At 48.1% G+C, this 22,983-nt stretch overlaps 1 protein-coding gene across 2 annotated transcripts in view; it reads left to right on the plus strand.

Moving 5' to 3' along the window:
- MMP28 (matrix metallopeptidase 28) overlaps window positions 1–22,983 on the plus strand; it is a 26,270-nt gene continuing 3,287 nt past the window's right edge. For both annotated transcript variants that reach the window (XM_012445533.2, XM_064378462.1), the window contains exons 1-5: window positions 1–376; window positions 13,500–13,579; window positions 13,749–13,936; window positions 18,513–18,737; window positions 21,196–21,441. In XM_012445533.2, coding sequence (XP_012300956.2) covers window positions 263–376; window positions 13,500–13,579; window positions 13,749–13,936; window positions 18,513–18,737; window positions 21,196–21,441 — 853 coding nt within the window. In that variant the 5' untranslated portion in view covers window positions 1–262. The remainder of the gene's footprint in view (window positions 377–13,499; window positions 13,580–13,748; window positions 13,937–18,512; window positions 18,738–21,195; window positions 21,442–22,983) is intronic.

Raw genomic sequence — 22,983 nt, forward strand, 5'->3', positions numbered from 1 at the left:
CTCCCTCCCTCGGTCCCCGGGACCGGCGGACCCGCGGGCAGGCACTGCCGGGGCTGGACGACCTCTGGCCGGCTCCCGGCGAAACGCAGCGGAGGAGCAGCCCACCGCGCGGAGCTGGGGCACCAGCAAGCCTCCGGGACAATCCCCCTCCGCGCGGGGGCAGCGCAGAGCCGGCGCATCTCCGGGGTCCCGGGCGCGGCTGAAGGCCAGTTGGCTCCCTGCGCGCAGTAGCTCCCGAGCCGGCTACACCGGAGGCGGCGAGATGGTCGCACGTGTCGGCCTCCTGCTGCGGGCCCTGCCTCTGCTGCTGCTGTGGGGCCGCCTGGACGCCCAGCCCGCGGAGCGCGGAGGCCAGGAGCTGCGCAAGGAGGCGGAGGTACGGGGTGTGTACCTGGCGGAGAGCGGTGCGCGAGCTTGAGACCTGCCAGCACTTTGCAGTCCGGCCACCGGGCAGTCCCCTGTGAGCGGACAATCTCCGTTACCCTCCCCCTGTCCTCCGACCCCTTCGCACTTGCACACAAAAAGCCGGGCAGTTTTTTACCCGTGCCAGGCTGGAACCACACAGGCACGCGGATTCGCATTGATGAGCTGGGGCGGGTACCGAGACAAGACCGAACAGACGGCGAGAGCCCAGAGGGGACCTCCTACCCCAGTTTGGCACGGTGCCGCTCTCCCTCATACACTTAGGCTGGGGAGAATGACGTTCAATCGTCGGATGCTCCCGAACCGTGTGGAAGCCTCAATTTGGTGCTGTAGAGAGGGAACGGCTGGCTGGCAGGGACTCGGGACAGAGCGCTGGCTTCCTGGCCAGGGACTGCTGCTGACCAGCTTGGGCAAGCAATTTAAACTGCTCAGAACTAGTTTCTTCGTCTGTAAAATGGGCAAGAGTAGTACACTCTCAAGAGTTGCTTCTAATGAGCTTTAAAAGGGGCTTTAGGGCTGAACTTGAGAAAAGGGTGCAGGAAGGTGAAACTTAAAGAGCTCCCTTTCCATTTTCTTACTTTGGACGCAACTGTTTGCTGTAGGTTGCGCAAGGGGAATTTTTTGTGAGGTAGGGGTCAGGATCGATATGGGGCGTCTATTTTCTAGATAAAAGTGATTGTAATAACACAACAGTATCATTTCTTTCCTCCCCAAAGAAGCATGTCTGCTTGTGTTCTTACTTCTTCTCAAGAATATGACCAGGGTCTCTGCTATTTTAAGAAGAAAGGGTATGAACAGGTTTCTTTTTTCTTTTCTTTCTTTATTTTTTATTTTTATTTATTTATTTATTTATTGAGACAGAGTCTCTCTCTGTCGTCCAGGCTGGAGTGCAATGGCTCGATCTCGACTCACTGCAACCTCCGTCTCCCAGGTTCAAGCGATTCTCCTGCCTCAGCCTCCCGAGTAGCTGGGATTACAGGCACGCGCCATGACACCCAGCTAATTTTTGCATTTTTAGTAGAGACAGGGTTTCACCATGTTGGCCAGGCTGCTCTCGAACTCCGGACCTCAAGTGATCTGCCTTCCTCGGCTTCCGGAAGCTGGGATTACAGGCCTGAGCCACTGCACCGGGCTGAAATATGAACACCGGTTCTGAATTACCGAGCCCAACGCTCTGCCCTGAAACTCTTGCTTCTCTAAGAGCTTCTTTCCTGCCCTCAAACTGCCCATTCAGAGCTTCTCAATATCCTCTCTACTCCGTTTCCCTAGAAGGGCAAGCTGAATTTGGGGAAACTGCAGAATGAAGAGGGCCCTGTCTGAATGCCTCATCCTTCCATGAGCCAGCTCCCATCACTGCTGGGGAATATTTGGAAATGACCCTGCTTCAACAATGCATCATCTCTTGATGCCTGCCACCCCTCTGTGCTCTCTGCTTTCTCTGCACAATCGGAGAAGCACTTTGTTTCTCTCGATTGACACTATTACAACATCAAGGGCAGAGTCCTTGCAGCCCCAGGAGAAGGCTTCTGTCTGCCAAGCCAAGTCTTGTTAAGAGTCCCACTCCACCTCCCTGCAAGTTCGGGTCCCAGGCAATCCTTGGCAAGGGAACAGAGGCATATCTCTGCTGCCCATGCCTGTGGGGGCCCCAGATGGAGAGAATTTCATCTTGGGGTATGCTTGGGAAACTTAATATCTAGCAGATTGAGTTTCTTTCCGTCTATTGAACATAAATTGGGGGAAGGGGATTTTTAGCTCTGAGAACAAAAAAATATTTTTAAAGCATTAAAAACTCTGGAAATGGGCTGGGCACGGTGACTCACGTCTATTATCCCAGCACTTCGGGAGACCGAGGCAGGTGGATCACCTGAGGTCAGGAGTTTGAGACCAGCCTGGTCAACATGGTGAAACCCCGTCTCTACTAAAAATATAAAAATTAGCTGGGTGTGTTGGCACATGCCTGTAATTCCAGCTACTTGGGAAGCTGAAGCAGGACAATTGCTTAAACCTGAGAGGCAGAGGTTGTCGTGAGCCAAGATTGCGCTATTGCACTCCAGTCTGGGTGACAAGAGCAAAACTCTGTTTCAAAAAAACCAAACAAACCAAAACTCTGGAAATGTGTAGTGGGGGTGTGTGTGTATACATATATTACATATATACACACACAATTGGGAATTCGTATAGAGTTGTGTATGTGTATATAGAAACCATATATATGTGTTTCTATATATGGTTAATTGCATGAGCTTCAGTGCCAGACAAACCCATATGTAAACCATGGATAACTCATTTAACCTCTATGAACCTCAGTTTTCTTCTCCATACAATGGGAGTTAATAATGCCTATTTAACAAGATTGTTGTATGGTTTCATTGAAATAACATATGTAAAATACCTAGCACAGTTCATAGTACATAGAAAGTAGTCTATAATAGGAAGTTGCTCTCAATGCTGTTATTACCTTTATCATTACTTTAGAGAACAGAGCTTCGGCTTAAAGTCTGGGCTTGAAGACTAGCTCCCCCACAACAACAATACAGGACAAAATATGTAAGGCAACTATTTTCAGCATTGGACAACAGACAGCACAGAGCCGCAATTCCTAAAAACAGTATTTTAGTTACTATGACTATATAAGAAATTACTCCCAATACTTAGTGAAGTAAAACAACCATTTATTAAGTTGACAGATACTGTCAGTCGAAATTTCAAATAGGGCACATCAGGGAGACTCAGCTTGTCTCCATTCTACAGTGTCTGGGGCTGGAATCATCTGAAGTTCCTTTAGCTATCTGGCAGTCGATACTGGCTGTTGGCTGGTGGCCTCAGTTCTTTTTCACGTGGGCCTATCCACATGGTCTGTTCATGTGGGCTAGTTGGGGCTTCCTTATAACATGGCAGCTCGGTCCTGGGCATGAGTGTTGGGAGAGGGGAGAAGAGAGAGGAACTACATCCTTTTTATGACGTACTATTGCTTCTCAATTTACCCATTGAGACCATAGGCTGGGCCATAAAATAAGTATCAATTCATTTCAAACATTTAAATTTTGCAAAAGGCTGGGTGCGGTGGCTCATACCTATAATCCCAGCATTTTGGGAGGCCAAGGCAGGAGGATCATTTGAGGTCAGGAGCTGGAGACCAGCCTGACCAACATGGTGAAACTTCATCTCTACTACAAATAGTAAAAATTAGCTGGACATAGTGACAAACACCTGTAATCTCAGCTACTCGGGAGGCTGAAGCAGGAGAATTACTTGAACCCAGGAGGTGGAAGTTGCAGTGAGCCAAGATCGCACTGCTGCACTCCAGCCTGGGCAACAGGGTGAGACTCTATCTCAAACAAACAAACAAACAAAAACTTTAAATGTTGCAAATTACGTTTTCTTACCAAAACAGAACTAATTTAAAAATCAGTAACAATAAGACATCTAGCGAAGCCCCAGATCTTTGGAAATTAAACAACATACTCCTAAATTACCCGTGAGTTGATTCAGAAATCACCAGGGCAATGAAACTGAATAATAATGAAAATACAACATTTCAAATCAATATTTGTGCCTTAAATGAAACTTACAGCTTAAGAAAGAAGTTTTAGGTCAGTGGTTTAATCTTCCACTTTAAGAATCTGAAGAAAGAACACATTAAACCAAAAGGGCACAGGAAAGAAAGACCTAATACAAAACAGCTGTGTGATCATAGGTAGTTCCTTCACTTGGCTGCAGTTTCCTCCTCTGTAAAATAAGGGGGCTGAATTTCTTAAACGACTTCTAAGATTCTCTCTAGCTCTGACACTGTTTGGCTTTGGTGTGTCTGTATGCTTGTGCCTCTATATAAGTGTGTGCCTGTATGTGAGCATACATCATCTGCTTCTGTGTCCATGTCTGTCTGTCTGGATGTGCCTGTGTTCTCAAGTCTCTGTGTGTATCCCTGTACCGTGTGTACATGCTCTGTGTGTTCCCTGTGTGCACACAATGTAACAAAGTTGAGGCCTTTCCAGAGTGGGCTTTGCCAGGGAGGAGGCTAATGGCTTACAAAGCTGTGTTGTGGACAAACAAGTTCATTGTTACCCACTTAGGAAAACTAGAGCTGCTCACAGCACTGGGAAGTAGGAAGAACATGCACTACTGAGTTGCAAGATTGAGAGTTAATGGATGATATCATCACCCTGTCCCCCACTCCCGTTCCAAACCAGACACTGTCCTGTGCTTGGGTGACACAGATTCTCTATCATTTGCTTTGCTCGGACCTTCTTTAGAACAGCCAGGCAGTAGTTCCAGGGCCTGCCTTCCACTGGGTGGTCTAGCTGTGTCTGTACAACTACTACTAGTGTGCCAGTACAAGGAGCTGGAGAGTTTATTTCTCCAGGGAGACACTGAAGCTTCTGTGGAGTATCCACCCCCAGATGCAGTGTCTGTTTCTCATACCCCAGAGCCATTCATTTGACTTTTTGTGAGTCAGAAACCCAGAAGCCTGGGTGTGGAAGCCGTTCCCAAGAACTCAGCTCAGTGACTCATGGGTACAGGGTGAATAGAAGTGCAGAAGAGGCTCTGAAGGGTCCTAGAGGACCACAGTTGGTGTAAAAGCACTTGTCTAGCCAATTTGGAAATGAAGAAATCTACCATGATTTGGGGTAGTGGAAGCATGACCATAGCAGAAAGATATGGTTGCACAACATCTCCCTAAACCCACCCTTGATCAAGGCATTATTTTGTGTGCCCTAAACTTAGCCCCACAAGTCTAGTGAGAACCATGAGTACACACAGTATAGTTATTTGGCATTAGAGAAAGAGTACAAGATGTGGTCTGGCTGGAGACTAACTGGCTGGTGTTTTCCATCTTCCTTAAGGACAGAAAATGAAAGGAGGGCTGGCCACAGTGGCTCATGATGGCTGTAACCCCAACACTTTGGGGTAGAAGGATCACTTCAGGCCAGGAGGTCAAGATCAGCCTTGGCATCATAGACAGACTCCATCTTTACAAAAGTTTAAAAATTAGCCAGGCATGGTGGCACATGCCTGTAGTCCCAGCTACTCAGGAGGCTGAGGTATGAGGATCACTTGAGCTCAGGAGGTCGAGGTTTGCAGTGAGCTTTGATCACACCACTGCACTCCAGCCAGGGCGACAGAGCAAGACCCTGTCGAGAGAGAGAGAGAGAGAGAGACAGAGAGAGAGAGAGAGAGAGAGAGAGAGAGAGAGGAAGGAGCAGGGATTATAACAAGAGGTATCTAGGTTATACCCAGACAGAACTTTGTGACTGTAAGACTAAGGACAAAGGGGCTGGGTGCAGTGCTCACACCTATAATCCCAGCACTTTGGGAAGCCAGGTTTAGTGGATCACTTGAGGTCAGGAATTTGAGACCAGCCGGCCAACATGGCAAAGACCCGTCTCTACTAAAAATACATGGTGGTGCATGCCTGTAATCCCAACTACTCATGGACTGAGGCAGGAGAATTGCTTGAGCCCAGGAGGCAGAGGTTGCAGTGAGCTGAGATTGCGCCACTGCACTCCAGCCTGGGCGACAGAGTGAGACTCTGACTCAAAAAAAAAAAAAAAAAAGACTAAGGACAAAGGAAAGAAGTAGAAAAGAAAGGGGAATCAGACAGAGGGAAGGGGAAGCCTTTGCCCAAAAATAAAGGAAAGGAGCTGAGCTGACCCCACTGTCCTGAGGTCTTTACTAGCCCCCAGGAGCCAGAGGGTGAAACCAGAGCATTCTGGTGGCAGATGTTTGTCTTTATTCAGGAACGTGCTTCAGTCCTGTCGAATGCCTGTGGCCTGTTAGACAACCTGTTTTGGGTGTGATGGAAGACAAGATCCTAGCCCCTATTTGAAAGTCGGAGCCCACCACCTAAGCAACATCTTTTCTCTGCTCTAACCTGGACTTTCTTGTAGAGCAGATAGGAGAAATCCCAGTTTGACATTTTTCTTTTTCTTTTTTTCTTTTAACAGCAAGTTTGACCTTTTTCTTAGTTGAGAGTCAGCTCCCCAGTAGAGAGAGCAGCTTAGCCCTTGCCCCTTTAGTTTTAAAGCCTCTGAGTCACTTGTTTAAATGTAAAATAAAGCATCCTAGGGTAGATGTCACAGGATTCAGATTCAAGTACTGGTTCTGTCACACACTAGGTCACTTTAGTAAGACACTACACTCTCCTGAGACTTAATTTCTTCATCTTTAAAATGGGAATAGCAACACCTGTCCTGCTATATTCTTGCAAGGTGATTGTTAGGTTCAAAGAAAGTGTGACATCTTTAAAAAGCCCTACAGTTGTCTAGGGCTTATTGTGCTCCTGACTAGCAGAAAACATTTTTTAATATGCAGAACACGTCAAGGCAGAATACCAGCTATCGTTCATCTTTTTTTTGTTTGTTTTTGTTTTCTTGAGATGGAGTCTCGCTCTGTTGCCAGGCTGGAGTGCAATGGTGTGATCTCAGCTCACTGCAACCTCTACCTCCCAGGCTCAAGCAATTCTCCTGCCTCAGCCTCCCGAGTAGCTGGGACTACAGGCATGCTCCACCACGCCCAGCTGATTTTTGTATTTTTAGTAGAGACACGGTTTTACCATGTTGGCCAGGATGGTCTCAATCTCTTGACCTCATGATCCACCCACCTCAGCCTGTGGGCTGAGATTACAGGCATGAGCCACTATATCCGGCTTTTTTTTTTTTTTTTTTTTTTTTTTTTTTTTTTTGGTAGAGACAGGATCTCACCAGCCCAGGCTGGTCTCAAACTCCTGGCTTCAAGAGCTCTTCCTGCCCCAGCCTCCCAAAGTGCTAGGATTACAGGCGTGAGCCATTATACCTGGCCATCCTTTGCATCTTGACTTGGCTGATAATGCCAAAGATACACTTGAATAATAAGCACAATCTCAAAGAGTCACTATAGAAACTAAAATAATAATAAAATGTCATGTGAGATGGAGTATATCATAGGTAAAGTGACAGTTTCTGCATGTATTTGGCAATCCTTAAATTCTTAATTTCATTTCTGCTGCTGAAATTCTGTGATATGGAGGATGTCTAAGAAGGTGAATCCTACACATTCACCTACCAAATGTCCCTTCCAGCAATAAAGCTCCATGACCATAGAGGTAAAAATAGCATTGTTAATGGGACAACTGTCATAAAGCTTTCCCAAAGCATCTTCTTAGATGTTGATGGTCCTCCTGTGAGAAAAGTAAAGCACTATTCTTTCTCCCATTTTATACATTGAGACACGGAGAGGTTAAGTAACTTTGTCTTAATTTACACAGCTAGTCAGTTGCAGACGCAGGGCTAGAGTAATGGATAGAGCTGGAATATATATTAGAGCTCTAATAATCCAAACTCCTCATTTTATAGAAGAGGAAACTGAAGCCAGAGAGGTGAAGGACTTGCCTAAGGGCACACAGTTAGCCATAATACCAGGAATAAAACTCAAGACTCTCAGTCCAGTGCCCTTGCCCTGCCAGTCCAATGATGCAGAGTTCCTGACTCAGGCCTTGGGTTCATTTTGCTACACCTCATCCTTGGTCCTGCCCTGCACAGAAATGGCCAAAATTTCCCTTCCCTCAGGCACTAAATAGGCTAGGCTGTATGCACCCTCCAGGACAAGTCAGGACCGATACAGGCCTAGAATCCCTAGCACTGTGATTCCACCCAGCTGGCTGGGTCCTGGGAGAACTAGTTCCATTTTACACAGACTCCACAGCCACTCCCAGGGACTTTCAGAGGTGACTTCCCCGGGAAAGTGGTCCTAGCCCTAACCAAGGGGGTGAGGCATGTTGGCACAAGCTTTTAGGCCAGAGTAGGGTGAGTCACTTAAGGGGCACAGCCCTCCAGCTTCCTCTCCATTCAGCTCAAGCCTTGAGCTCCCTGAGAGAAAGGACGGGTGGAAAATAGGGAAGAGAGATAACCTGGTCCTTGAACTTCAAGACCAGGAAGAGCAGTCTAGACCCTGCCTTCATGAAGTGGGGCAGGGATGATCCCAGGTGGAACTCAGAGAGTCCCTAAGAGAACTGACAAGGCCCCAGGAAAATGGAAGCCTAGAAGGAAAATGACCCGCTAGAGGTCTCATGTTCAAGCTGGGATGAGAACTGGAGCTCCACCTCCCAGTCTTGTGTCTTCTCTTGGGATCCCTTTGTCATGCTGACACTCCTCCACCCTAACCCCACACGCCTGCTCCTTCTCCCATGCAGAGTAGACCATTTCTCTCACCTTTGCTGGGGGAAACTGAGGCATGAAAAATGCCTCACAGAAGAGGGTTAGGGACACCTCCAGAAGCAGATAGAATTTCAACCACACCACCTCCTCACCCGGAGATGTGGATCTGCCTCCACTCCACAGAACACTTAGCCCTGACAGCATTAGGGATCCCTTCCTGTATGTGTTTTAAAAATTTTTTGAATATATATGCATGTTAGGCATAAAAGTATAAGGGAGCCCATAAATCCTGATAATCCCTGTTATAATACTTCAGTGCTTTTTTTTTTTTTGAGATGGAATCTTACTTTTGTTGCTCAGGCTGGAGTGCTATGGTGCGATCTCAGCTCACTGCAACCTCCACCTCCCGGGTTCAAGTGATTCTCCTGCCTCAGCCTCCCAGGTAGCTGGAATTACAGGCACCCACCACCATGCCCAGCTAGTTTTTGTATTTTTAGTAGAGACAGGGTTTCACCATGTTGGCCAGGCTGGCCTCGAACTCCTGACCTCAGGCAATCCACCTGCCTCAGCCTCTGAAAGTGCTGGGATTACAGGCGTGAACCACTACGCCCAGCTACTTCAGTGCTTTTATAAAAACATAAAATGTCAAGTTCTAAAAATTTATTTTTCTGATTCTTTCAGTGCCTCTGCTTGGCTGATGTCCTGGCCATGTGCTCATTCTGCTTAATGGGACTTTAACTCTGCCTTGCAACCTACAGGGTCCCAGAAGCGAGTTAGGAAGAAAGACCCAGGACTTCCCCTCTGAGGGACCCCTGAAAAAGGCCCTCACCCCCACCCCCATCCTGCCCTCCACCCCACCTTGCCTGCCAGAGTACCAGGCACAGCAGCCCAGCCAGGAAACAGGAGACGCCGCCAGTCAATTTCCCCTCCCTCCCGCTCTGTCCAAGGCTTCAGAGTTCCAGAACCGGAGCCAACTCCCTGATAAGGGCTGGGTGTGTTTGTGGAGAGAGGCACAAGGGAGTGCCAGCCGTGCTGACCTGTGACCCGGTCTCTCCCAAGTCAATCACTTGGCAAAACTGCCTCTAAGGAGACATTAATTCCCTGGCTTCCTTCAGAAAGTCCTCTGTCCATCCTCCCCAAAGGAAAGGAGGAGACAAGGAAGAGAACCAGCCATCCAGCTGAGGTCAGGCAAGTCAGAGATAGAAGCACCTGAATTGAGAAACAGAGGTGTAATTGCCATGTTCAAAGCAGTTACCTTTTCCAAAAGTCTATTGTTAATTTTCCCTCTAAGGTGAATAAACGAGATAAACTATTGAGCATTTACAATGTACCTAGCACTATGCTAAATGTGCATTGTTTTATTTAATCCTTCTGAGAACCCTGAATAAGATTAAGCATAAATTGATTTTATTCTCACTTTGTGGATAAAGAAAGAGAGGTTCAGAGAGATTAAATAATTTGTCCCCAGGCATCTGATGGAATCAGGGCTGGGAACAGATTTTCATCCCCAAACCTGGTGGCTATACCATGATGTCACATGATTTTGAGCAGGAAATAACTTGCCAAATTAAGCCACCAGGACATTTTTAATCCATTATGCATCCAAAAATAGTGTACATTTGCAAAGGGAAAAAAGGAAACAATAGTTCTGAAATACTAATGAATTAATGCAGAAAAACAATGAAATGGACTAGAAAAGTTATCTAGAATAAGGAGTCCGTATGAAAAGTTACTTTATTGAGAAGAGGACGTGGAGGTTGCTGAAAATGAATGTGAATGAAATCCACAAGGGGAAGCTGGATACTTGCAAAGATATAGGGTTTGCTGATCCTGGGTCTTAGTATCTAGCTTCCTTCCCAACTTGTGCATTTTCCTTGAGACGGTAGCTATGATTGGAATTACTTTGAGTTAAGAAATACAGTATAGCTGGGCACGGCGGCTCATGCCTGTAATCCCAGCACTTTGGGAGGCCGAGGCAGGAGGACCACAAGGTCAGGAATTTGAGACCAGTCTGGCTAACACAGTGAAACCCCATCACTACTAAAAATATAAAAAATTAGCCTTGTGTGGTGGTGTGCGCCTGTAATCCCAGCTACTCAGGAGGCTGAGGCAGGAGAATTGCATGAACCCCTGGAGGCAGAGGTTGCAATGAGCTGAGATAGTGCCATTGCACTCCAGCCGGGGTGACAGTGCAAGACTCTGTCTCAAATAAATAAATAAATAAATACAGTGTGGTGGGCATGGTGGCATGCACCTATAGTCCTAGCTACTCAAGAGGCTATAGGAGGATCACTTGAGTCCAGGAGTTTGAGGCTGTTGTGTGTGATGAATAGCACACCAGCTATTCATGCCGGTGAATAGCCACTGCACTCCAGCCAGGGCAGCATAGTGAGACCCCCTCTGTAAAACATAAAAAAGGGGAAAAAAAGAAAAAGAAAAAAGAAATAACAGCAAAGAAAAGTGAGAGTAAGAGAAGACATTTTGTATAAGTAATGTAACAAGGAAGGGTAAAAATTGAGACTATGTAGGTAGAAGAATTCTCTGTGTAGAAGAATTATACAGCTGAGGTAACATTCTTCTTTTATTCAAGGTGACATTTAGGTAACTTTATCAGTGAGAAGGGCAAGCAGGGAGCCAAGTGCATTGTCTGCCCAAAGGGTAGAACTGGTGATAGGTGAGAATTATGAGTCACACTTTTCTCTCCACTGGCCACAAATAACTTGATTACTGAGAGAGCAGCTTCCAGGTGTGTTAGGGCAGGCAGAGTCAAAGGCACCTGGACCCTGAGATGTACTCCAATTCTACCACTTTCCCAGAGGAACTCATCCTGGTCCACAGCTTTATATCACCTACATGCTGAAATATTCTGGCTGCTTCTTTGAGCTCTAGGATCATACAGCCAGTGCTACTTTGAAATCTCCATGGTAATCTTATTCCCACGCACCCCCATCTGTACCTCCTGTGGGCTTCCTCATACATTAAATGGCATCACCTTCCAAGCCAAAAACTTAAGAGGGTCCCTGATTCCTCTCTTTCATTCCCTACAATTAATCCATCAGCAGGACTAAAACAAACCTACACTTCTTGTCCTGGCTGACAGCCCTGCCTCTCCCTCTGACTTCATCTCACACTCTGTTTCTTCACACTTACTGTGCTCCAGCCTTCCTTCTGTTCCTTAAACATGTCACCATCATTCCTAACCTAGGGCGTTTGAATTTGTTGTTTCCTCTGCCTGGAACACCCTTTCCCACCTCATTGCATGGTGAGCTTCTCATTCTTTAGGACTCAGATTAAGTATCAGTTCCTCAGAGACTCGACTCCTTCCTGACCTTCTGATGTGAAGTTTCTCTAAATTATTCTCAATCATATCATTTGGTTTATTTTCTTCATTGTACCAATTTATCTCCTTTATTGATTTGTTACCTTTTTTTTTTTTGAGACAGGGTCTCTCTCTGTCACCCAGGCTGGAGTGCAGTGGCATAACCTCAGCTCACTGCAACCTCTGACTTCCAGGTTCAAACAATTCTCATGCCTCAGCCTCCTGAGTAGCTGGGACAACAGGCGCGTGCCACCACACCCAGCTAAGTTTTTTATTTTTAGTAGAGATGGAGTTTCGCCATTTTGGTCAAGCTGGTCTCAAACTCCTGACCTCAGGTGATGTGCCCGTCTTGGCCTCCCAAAGTGATGGGATTATAGACATGAGCCACCACGCCCAGCCTAGGGATGTCTTATATTTTATTGTACCTAGCAGGGTACCTAGTACATTGTATAAATTAACAAATGAATGAATAAAAGAAGCTTACTAATTCAAAAAACACGTCTTTAGAGGGTCAAGTGTTTTTATCAATTACAATGTTAGTGGTAAGTGCATTTGTTGTTCTAGGACCTCTAATATATCTACATTTGGGCCAGGTGCAGTGGTTCATGCCTGTAATCCCAGCACTTTGGGAGGCCGAGGCAGGTGGATCACCTGAGGTCAGGAGTTCGAGACCAGCCTGGCCAACATGGCGAAACCCCGTCTCTACTAAAAGTACAAAATTAGGCAAGTGTGGTGGTACGCACCTGTAATCCCAGCTATTCAGGAGACTGAGGCAGGAGAATTGCTTGAACCTGGGAGGTGGAGGTTGCAGTGAGCCATCTTTGTACCACTGCGCTCCAGCCTGGGCAACAAGAGCGAAACTCCATCTCAAAAAAAGCAAAACAAATATATATACATTTGTGGGGAAGATAACTGTTTTTTTAAGAAGCCAGAATTAGACATTTCACAACCCAGCCATGGCAGAGCTAGCACCTGATCAGCTCCTAATCAAGACCAGAAGATATTCTAGAGAGTGTAGTTGTTTCAGGATGCATATGAATGGGGTATATATACATAATGCATATTATAATAGCTGCTGTCTACTATGTGACAGGCACTGTGCTAAGTGCTTTATAAGCACTCTTGTGATTAGTCCTCACACACACAAAACCCCTGTAAGGTAAGTACTAGTATTAAGCCCACTTTACAGTTGAGAAACCTGTGGTTTGGAGAAGTATCTTACTAGTTGGAATTCAAAACTAGGTGAGCCTGACTCCAGAGCCTGTTACTCTACTGTCTAGCATGTCCTGCTAGATTCCTACCGATGCCATAAGATATGGGTAGGTACTGCCGGCCCAGTAGGTACTGCAGGGCAGGTACTACTGGCCCAGTTTTAGGCATCGGGAAGCAAAGGTTCAGAAATACTGAAAGACTTGCCTGAGATCATCAGCTAGTCAATGGTGGCCTGGAATTGAGTCCAGATCCTTTTGACTTTAATCCCAGGACTCATTCTGCTATAGTTTATAGACCCTCTTGGGCAGAAAACAAGAGGTGAGACTGGGCAGGATGTATGTGCCATGGGCCCTTGGGGACCACGGGAGGGTAAAGGATGCTACGGAAAAAGTTGATATTCCTCTCTCCCGCAGGCATTCTTGGAGAAATACGGATACTTCAGTGAACAGGTCCCCAAAGCTCCCACCTCCACTCGATTCAGCAATGCCGTCAGGTAGGGATGGAGGGATGTGGAGGACTTAGGGTAGGGGTTCTAGGATGCCAAGCTCTGACCATTTCCTCCCTCCTCCTGGAAGCCTGGCTGGCCACGCCACAGGGAGGCAGACCTCCCTGCCCTCACCCTTACCACTCACCCTCCCCTTGCGGTCCTTTCCTCCTGACAGAGCATTTCAGTGGGTGTCCCAACTACCTGTCAGCGGCGTGCTGGACCGCACCACCCTGCGCCAGATGACTCGTCCCCGCTGCGGGGTTGCAGATACCGACAGTTATGAGGCCTGGACTGAGAGGATCAGTGACCTGTTTGCTGGACACCAGACCCAAAGGAGGCGTAAGAAACGCTTTGCAAAGCAAGGTGAGCACTGTTAAAATCCAGCTAGGCTAAGATTTCCCAATGTCTTAAAGCCAATGGCTAGGAAAACAGCTGAGCCTGGGACTAGAGTTTGTCAGTAACCTCTCTTCCCTAGGGCAGGGGAGGAGTGGGTGAATAGGACCTCTTGGCTCTAGGACCATGATTGAGAATACAGACATTTAAACCAGAATGTCATCTACAATGATGAATTTTCATTGAACAAGTATTTTTCCAGCTCAAACCCTACAAAACCCACATAATTCCTTGATCAATTTTCAGTGCAGTGCAGTTAAACTGTTGCTAACATTTTTCATTTATAATTTACTGAAGTTATTTTCATCAGAATTCATTCTTTTTCATAACAGCTGTTCAACAAAGATGTGATCCATTGATTTACTTTGTCCATAGCATATTTATAACCACTTTATTGAGATATAGTTCACATACCATACAATTTACCCATTTAAAGTATACAATTCAGTGGTTTTGAGGATATTTGCAGAATTGTGCAACCATTACCACAATCTAATGCCAGAACAGTTCATCGTTCATCACCCTGAAAAGAAACCCCATGCCCATTAGCAGTGATTCCCCCTTCTGACCTTCCCCCAGCCTCTGGCAACCATTAATCCACTTCTGTCTCAATGGATTTGCCTCTCTGAACATTTCATCATAGCACAGTTGTTTACACATCGTAGTTCCTGCTATCATGATTTTCCTTTTGCAGCTTTATTTTGTTTCTTTGTTTTCTCCTCCTCCTTCTTTTTGCCAAATTTGATATTCCAGCGTTAAATGGTACAGGTCTAAGATTTATGAAGATTTGATTCTTTTGTCAGTTTTTCCATAAATAACAAGCTTTACTATATGTAATATTAACAACCTGATTGTTTTTACTAAGTCTAATTTTCTCTGCTCAATTTTTGCAGCTTTCAAGATTTCTAGCAAAATGGGGGTTTTTAACCAGGTTTTCATCTGTCATTAATTTTACTGCGAACACTTTGGGCCATTGCCAGTTTTAATTGGTATTGACTACTTTTACTGATAGTATTCATTAGGAACAGGATGGAAGGCACATAGTTTGTTCTCATTTCTTAGCTAATTCATAAGGAACTTGCAGGCAGTTCCCCTCCACTGTTGGAAGGCAGCTGTTTCCAGGTGTTTGCCAATCCAATTCTGCTTCACCTACATGCCCAGCTACTCTGGGTCCTCAGTACTGACTGCCTGCCTTCCTGGTAAAACAAGGAGTCAGCAATGGGGTCCAGCTTCAGAGTCAAGATGCCCTTGGTGTCAACATGTTCTATGTCCCACCATGTTTCTGGGCAATGGACAGGAGGAAGAGCAGAGATGTGTGAGTTCAAGAGGCACTGGTAGAACAGAGAGTAGCACGCCTGGAGACAGAGGCCCTGGGTTGAAGTCTCAGCTGTGTGGCCTGGAACAAGTAACTTTGCTCACTGAAGCTCTGTTCCTTCATCTGAGACATAGGCCCTTCCAGGTTGCAAAGGAGAGATGGTTCCTGATTACCAAGTGGAAGGGGCTTGTGAGAAAGCAGTGGAAAGTGGAGCAGCCCCAGAAACAGTCCAGCAGCTGCACTTGGACCTGAGCTCTGGGGCTGCTTCCTTCTGGCTGTATCGCACCTTCTTACACGTGTGAGCCACCACACCCACCAGAGCATCTCTTTTTGATAGAGGATAGTATTATTCAGTTGCCAGATAAAATACAGGATTCCTAGTTAAATTTGAATTTCAGATGAACAACAAATAGTTAAGGTTAAAAATGGCTCACATCTTTAAAGTGGCTCACATCTTTAATCCCAGTGCTTTGGGAGGCTGAGGTGGGCAGGTCACCTGAGGTCAGGAGTTTGAGACTAGCCAGGCCAACATGGTGAAACCCCATCTCTACTAAAAATACAAAAAAAAAAAAAAGAAAAAAGAAAAATTAGCCTGGCATGGTGACACGCACCTGAAATCCCAGCTACTCTGGAGGCTAAGGCAGGAGAATTCCTTGAACCTAGGAGGTGGAGGTTGCAGTGAGCCAAGATTGTGCCACTGCACTCCAGCCTGGGTGACAGAGGGAGACTCTTGTCTCAAAAAAAAAAAAAAAAGAAAGAAACTTATCTGGCAATCTCATTTCAGGTACCTTTATGCCTGCAGGCTTCCTGTTCCTTCACTGAGCTGGCGGAGGTGGGGGGCACCAGGGTGTATCTGGGGTGGAAAAAGAAGGAAGAGGGGAATGCATATTTATTGAGTAGGTATGACATGCCCAGCAGCTTCACAATGCAATCTCATTTAAGCCTCACATCTTACCGTGGGGAAAGTCTTATCAACCCGATTTTGCACATAAGGAAACTGAGGCTTGACGAGATTCCATAATTTGTCATGTAAGTTTGCAAGTAGAGGTACTGAGATTCTAACCCATATTTTTTCCACAGTGTCAGTTACCTGCTGGGAGCTGGAACTCCAGGGTTCGCCCAGGCAGAGCTTTTAGCTCTCCTCCCCCTTCCCATCTTTTTCCTTCCCTTTTCCTTTTTGAACTTTGGAGAAAGGGTGTCAGGGGTACAATGCCAGGTGCTACTAGGACCTGGGGGTCACTATGAAAACCAGCCCTTCCTGGCCAGGAGTTTGGGACAGGGCCTGAAGTGCTAATTTTCTCCAAGGAAGCAAATCTGGAGGGAGACAGGATCAAGGGTGCAGGCTGCTGGCCACCGGCCAGGTCCTTCCTTCCTGGCAGGCACACCAGCGACACCCCATACCCTGCTCCTTTCTCAGGAAAACTGTCGTTTTCTCTCAATTCCCATTCCTATTCATCCTCCCTATCTTTCCCCCAAACACACACATGCACACACTCAGAGTTTCCTACAGGATTTTATTCTGAGACCTGTCACCTTCACTGGCAATCTAGAATGAGAGAACTGCCCACTCTCCCCCTCTTCTGCCTATGAAGTGAGGGGCCCATCTAGCAGCAAAGAGGCAGAAGGAGCCATCTTACACTATGCTAATGGATTAAAGGTTTGTGAGGGGAAAGAAAGAGCCTGGGAGTCCATCCCCCACAGCAGAGTGTGAAAAAGCCCAGGGCCCGCCAGTCTGGTGCCCAGTGAAGACTCACAGTGTGCCCAGCGGAAGTGTGACTGGCACATCACAAACCCTTAGCCGCACCTCTGGACCCCAGGCCTTCCCTCTGCCTTCCTTCTCTCCCTCCCTTCCTTAGAGTCATTCCCTCTCCCCTCGTTAAGGGTTGGTCACTGGCTGGGAGGCAGAGGTTGGGTGGCTGCCAGGCCAAAAAGGCCCAGGGAGCCCGCATTGCCTTGAATGGAGCTTGGCTCAAGGGTGGGAGGAGGGATGTGCCCCTCCCCCACTTGCACTAGTGAGGAGGAGAAGGGAGTCCAGCTCCACTCTCTGCAAGACCCTCCCTTCCATCTGGAGAATCTCAGCTCGTGCTTTGACCGGAAGGAGTGATCTTCAGGCAGATTTATAAGCCTGGAGTCCTGGCAAATGTGCCTGCCTGTCTATGTGGAATAACGGAAGAGCCCTGGATTAGGTGTCAGGGTCTGCCTCAGTTACTCACTCATTCCGGGACCCTGGGCAGGCCCCTTGTCCAGGAGTCTCAGGTCTCAGTTACTGCACCCTTGGCCCTGGAGTACTGCCTCTAAGCCGCGAGTCTTCCACTCGAGGTTACAATCCCAGCCCCTGAGTTTGCCGGGCTCAGAAATAGCCAGGGAGAAACTCGGGATCTGGCCCTTCCAGCCACACTGCTGCCGGGTGCACACGGAGCTGCAGATGCCCCAGACTCAGCTGATGGGGGCTGAGGCAAGAGGCCAGAGTCTCAGCCCTCCGGGAGGAGTTGCAATTTGGGGCAAAGGGAGAGAAAGCCTTAACTCAGCAGAGATGGAAACATTTCTCTCAGTCAGTGACAAAACACACCCTTTGTTCTTATTTGTTTTCACCTCAGAGCTCTCCAAAGTCCCTGAGGAAGCGAGGAGGAGAGGGGCAGGAAAGAACCTCAAATGAATGAGTCTTGTGGTTGTTGGCTGGTCGTGGGCCTCAGGCCCTGGAAAGGGTAGAGTGAAGTGTCTGGAGGTGGCAGGAGGGTGTGAGGGCTGAAGAGAGATGGTGGGGGCTGGGGGAGAGTCACAGCTGTGGCCTCTGTGGCCCCACCTCTCCTCTGCTCTGACACTGCAGGCAGGGAATGGGATTTGCTGGTAGCAACAGGCACAGAGCTGTTTTCAGGCTCAGCCCAGGCTGTGGGGAAGAATAAGACCCTAGGCCAAGGGTTCAGACACACTCCTTCAGACTGGGGGCTTCTCCTGGGCAGAGGCTGTATCCCCTCCAACACATGGGGACCTCCACAGTCCAAGCCGCTGTACTGGGGACTGTCCAGGGTAAGGGTAGTCCTCTTAGTCTGCCTTCAGCCAGGCAGTATCACCCCAGGCAAAGGTGGAGCTGCCCAGGGCAAAAACTGTGTCTTCCCCATCAGACCAGGGGCTCCTGGGGGAGGGCCTACACCTCCCCATCATACTGGGGCTCTGGGGACCAGACTCAGGCTCTGCAGCAGGTGTGACTGATGTGGGCTTTCTGGGTGGCAGGTAACAAATGGTACAAGCAGCACCTCTCCTACCGCCTGGTGAACTGGCCTGAGCGCCTACCGGAGCCAGCAGTTCGGGGTGCCGTGCGTGCCGCCTTCCAGTTGTGGAGCAACGTCTCAGCGCTCGAGTTCTGGGAGGCCCCAGCCACAGGCCCCGCTGACATCCGCCTCACCTTCTTCCAAGGGGACCACAACGACGGGCTGGGCAACGCCTTTGATGGCCCAGGTGCTGACACAAAGCCTCCCTCCCACAAAGCAGGAGGGGAACCCAACTTGGAGAGGCAGTTTGGGGGTGGCAATGAAGCATTCACTCCCTGTAGCCTTGGCCGAGCCCCATCGCCCTGCAAAGAACCCTCAGTCTCCTCATCCTAAAATGGGAACAGTGGTCCCTGCCCTATTATGCACCACATATCCAAAGGGACAGTCAGATGAAGCTCTGCATCTCTTTGCAAATTCCAAAGAATATTATGCATTCTGGCAGAATCTCCAGAGGTCCCATCATCTATCCTCTGCCTCTAGACAGGCCTGTACTTCTGGTGTTCTCCAGAGTGGATATTCACTCCAGAGCCTTAAAAAACATCCACTGCCGACCTCTGCTCCCCCACCCCCAGCTACCATAGTCCCTGCCACAGGGCAAGAGGCACGACAGGGAAGTGCTTCATATACCTACGCCACAGATAGTTCTGTTTGTCCCTAACCTGAAGGCTCTGGCTGCAATTTAAACCACTCTCCTCCCCTTCTGTCCAATGCTGGCCTTTAGAACCTGAATATAGGCTACCTGCACATTTCCTCTCCTAATGAAGAAAGGAAAGCTGATCAGACCCCTTCAAGCTGGGGACTTAAGCTCTTGTATGGCCTGGGAACTTGAGCCCTCCCTCATACCCTCCTGCTTTCAGTCAAGTCCACCTACATCAAAGCCCACATCCAGGCCCTGCTGCCGGAACCTGAGTCAGGACCAGGAGAAATCTAGCTTTGCAAGAATCCACATGTAGTGCACACATGCACTTATACATAACTGACTTCATCCACATGATCTACATGAGATGGTTCTATCCATACCTAGTTAAGACAGCACTGCACCAGGAGTGAGGATATTAGGATCCCCAAGGAGCTCTCTGATTTGAGACATACTTTGGCTTTTTGAGTAGTGGTCTTCTCCCCTCCCAAACCTGCCCATCCGTCTCCCATGAGAGCTGAACAGAGTGAACAGTGCTCGAAACAGCTGGAGGTATATTCAAAATAGGCATGTATTCCTCCTACACACAGCCGACTCTCCACGCCCCAGGATGCTCTCCTTTTAGTCCAGCCTCCCCATCTTTGTCAGTCCCAGTTGGCCTGGGATCCAAGAAGGCAAAGTTGGAGGGACCCTCAATGAGCCTCTACGAAAACATTATCATAGTGCAGTTTTCTGATTCCTGTGTCAGGGTCACCTGTCCTTGTGGAAGGTGAATCGTTAGGGCTGGAACCCTGGAAACTGCATACCTAATAAGCTCCATCTGGGGCACACTAAAAGCTTGAAAATTACTGATCCGGCCCAACTCCCTCTGCTCATTCCTATTATAAGCAGAGAGAGGCCCCCAGAGGTGCCCTGGCAGAGGAGGGTGAGAACACAATCATATATATATTCACTTCTGTATGTATGTATACTTTAATAAAAAGTAGATGTATATTTACATACATACACATATTTATAGAAAGTATATGTATATATGTACATACTTTTTATTAAAGAAAGTATATATACATACAGAAGTGAACCATCTCAAATTTGGCCTGATGAACTTTCATACACTGAACCCTCCCAGCACCTAAATCAAGAAACAGAAGAGAAGGTCCCATCATGCCACCCTCCAGGGGTAACTACTCTACCTACTCCTAGATCTTTTTGAAAGTAATTCTAATGTAACCCTTGTGATATGTTAGGCACTCTTCCAAGCATCATTTTTTTTTTTTTAATTTCGGATTTTGTTTTGTTGGGTTTTGTTTGTTTGTTTGGAGACAGGGTCTCACTCTGTCACCCAAGCTGGAGTGCAGTGGCATAATCACAGCTCACTGCAGACTTAACCTCCTGGGGCTCAAGAGATCTTTCCACCTCAGCCTCCCAAGTAGCTGGGGCTACAGGTGCATGCCACCATACCTAGTTATGTTTTTGGTTTTTAGTAGAAATGAGGTCTCACTTTGTTGCCCAGGCTGGTCTTGAACTCCTGGGCTCAAATGATCCTCCCACATCAGTCTCCCAAAGTGCTGGGATTATAGGCATAAGCCACTGCACCCGGCTGCATCATTTGTAATACACATGTACACACACACACACACACACACACACACAATTCAGAACAGTTCTGTGAAGAAGCAACTCACCATCATCATTCCCATTTGCAAATCAGGAAGTTAAGACATAGAGAGATTAAGCTAAATGCTGAAGGTCACACAGCTAGTAGATTGTAAAGGTAGGAATGACACCCAAATTGGTGGTCCGATGCTTTATCTGCACCACAGTGCCTCTTAGGCGTCCACAGCCTAGTCATCTGTTCACCTCTGCACACTTTAGCTTCTGCCAGATTTTAGGAGGGAAATTATGCAGCAGAAACAGCCACATACACCCCAGTGTATTTGCGCTGGGCCACAGGTACTTGGGGGCATTGCGGGCCGTGACTCCCCCTGACCTTCTGCCCCGCCTGCAGGGGGCGCCCTGGCGCACGCCTTTCTGCCCCGCCGCGGCGAAGCGCACTTCGACCAAGATGAGCGCTGGTCCCTGAGCCGCCGCCGCGGGCGCAACCTGTTCGTGGTGCTGGCACACGAAATCGGCCACACACTTGGCCTCACCCACTCGCCCGCACCGCGCGCGCTCATGGCACCCTACTACAAGAGGCTGGGCCGCGACGCGCTGCTCAGCTGGGACGACGTGCTGGCTGTGCAGAGCCTGTATGGTGAGACCCTGGACATGCCCTTCTCTTGGTCCTACCTGACCTCCCCCAACCCCCGGGCCTCCTGTCCTTCGACACCGGCTCCTCAAATAGAATTTCCCATTCTAAGCGCAGGAATCTGGCCACCCTGTCGCGGATTCGTCCCAATTCTAAAGCCCCATGCCCCCTCTCAAATCTGAAAAACTTCAGACTCTTGCTCCCTGGAGTCCGTGACCCTTAACTCTCCATCAATCCCAGCCAATTTTTGTGCACAGTTCCCAACCCCGCTCCTTGCATTCCAATTACTGGATTTCTGTCCAACTCCCAGCCCCCTCAGCTCCCGCTCACATCATGTCCCCGCCCCCATCACCCAGACCAAATCCTCGGGTCCACCTCTTCCCCATCCCAGACCCCAAAGCCTTCATTCCTGCCCCAGCCAGTAGCTCTCCACCAGTCGTTCTCTCACCATGATGCTGATGCCCCCTGCCCACAAAGCCTGCCCACCTCTGCCTGGTGTTGGGCTCAGACCAGGTCTTCTTCCCCAGGGTGGGTCAGTGCTGCTGTCCTGGGACCTGTCTCAGCCCAGGGCTATCTCCCTCAGAGTGCCATGGGCAGAGCCAGGAGGCCTGGGTTCAAGTCACCTTCCATCTCTGATTAGCAGATGCTCTTGGGCATTTTCCCTCTGTGAGCCCAAGAGCATAACAATTGAGGCCCTGCTTACCTCACAGGGCTGTTGTGCTACTGTGAAAAGAGATAACAATTGAGGCCCTGCTTACCTCACAGAGCTGTTTTGCTACTGGGTATGAGTGTGCTTTGTAGCCTGAGAAACTTGTGCCCTGTAATGGTAACAGCTACTATTTCATAAGTACCTATCATGGGCCAGGCATTTGACATGCAACACACCCATGAAGTATGCATCTTTCTGTCCACAGATCAGAGAGGTTAGGTAACTTGCTTAGGGTCACGCAGCTAGGAAATTGCAGACTGGGATTCAGGTGATGGCACCAAATAATAAGCTTGTTGGACTCTGCTTCACTCTCTCATAAGTGAAGGATAGTGACATAATTTTTCTTCTTTTTTTTTTTTGAGACAGAGTCTTGCTCTGTCACCAGGCGCCAGGTTGGAGTGCAGTGGCGGGATCTCGGCTCACTGCAACCTCCACCTCCCGGTTTCAAGAAACTCTCCTGCCTCAGCCTCCCGAGTAGCTGGAACTACAGGCACATGCTACCACGCCCAGCTAATTTTTGTATTTTTAGTAGAGACGGGGTTTCACCATGTTGGCCAGGATGGTCTTGATCTCTTGACCTCGTGATCCGCCCACCTCAGCCTCCCAAAGTGCTGGGATTACAGGCATGAGCCACTGCGCCTGGCCATGATGTAATTATTCTAATTGCTGTAGTTATCACAGCCTGGGTCTCTGGACTCTGCCCTCACGACACCTGTGTTGCCCAGGAATCAGGGAAGAGGACTTCCTGCCTCTTTTTGTTCCAAACCCTTGCTTAGTCCCCCACTCCAATTTTATCTCAGGAGGTCCCTCTGTCTCAGGATGTTGGGTAGAAGGGAAGA

Source organism: Aotus nancymaae, unplaced genomic scaffold (genome assembly GCF_030222135.1).
Source record: "Aotus nancymaae isolate 86718 unplaced genomic scaffold, 86718_ANA_hifiasm-v0.15.2.pri h1tg000018l, whole genome shotgun sequence".
Classification (NCBI taxonomy): Eukaryota; Metazoa; Chordata; class Mammalia; order Primates; family Aotidae; genus Aotus; species Aotus nancymaae.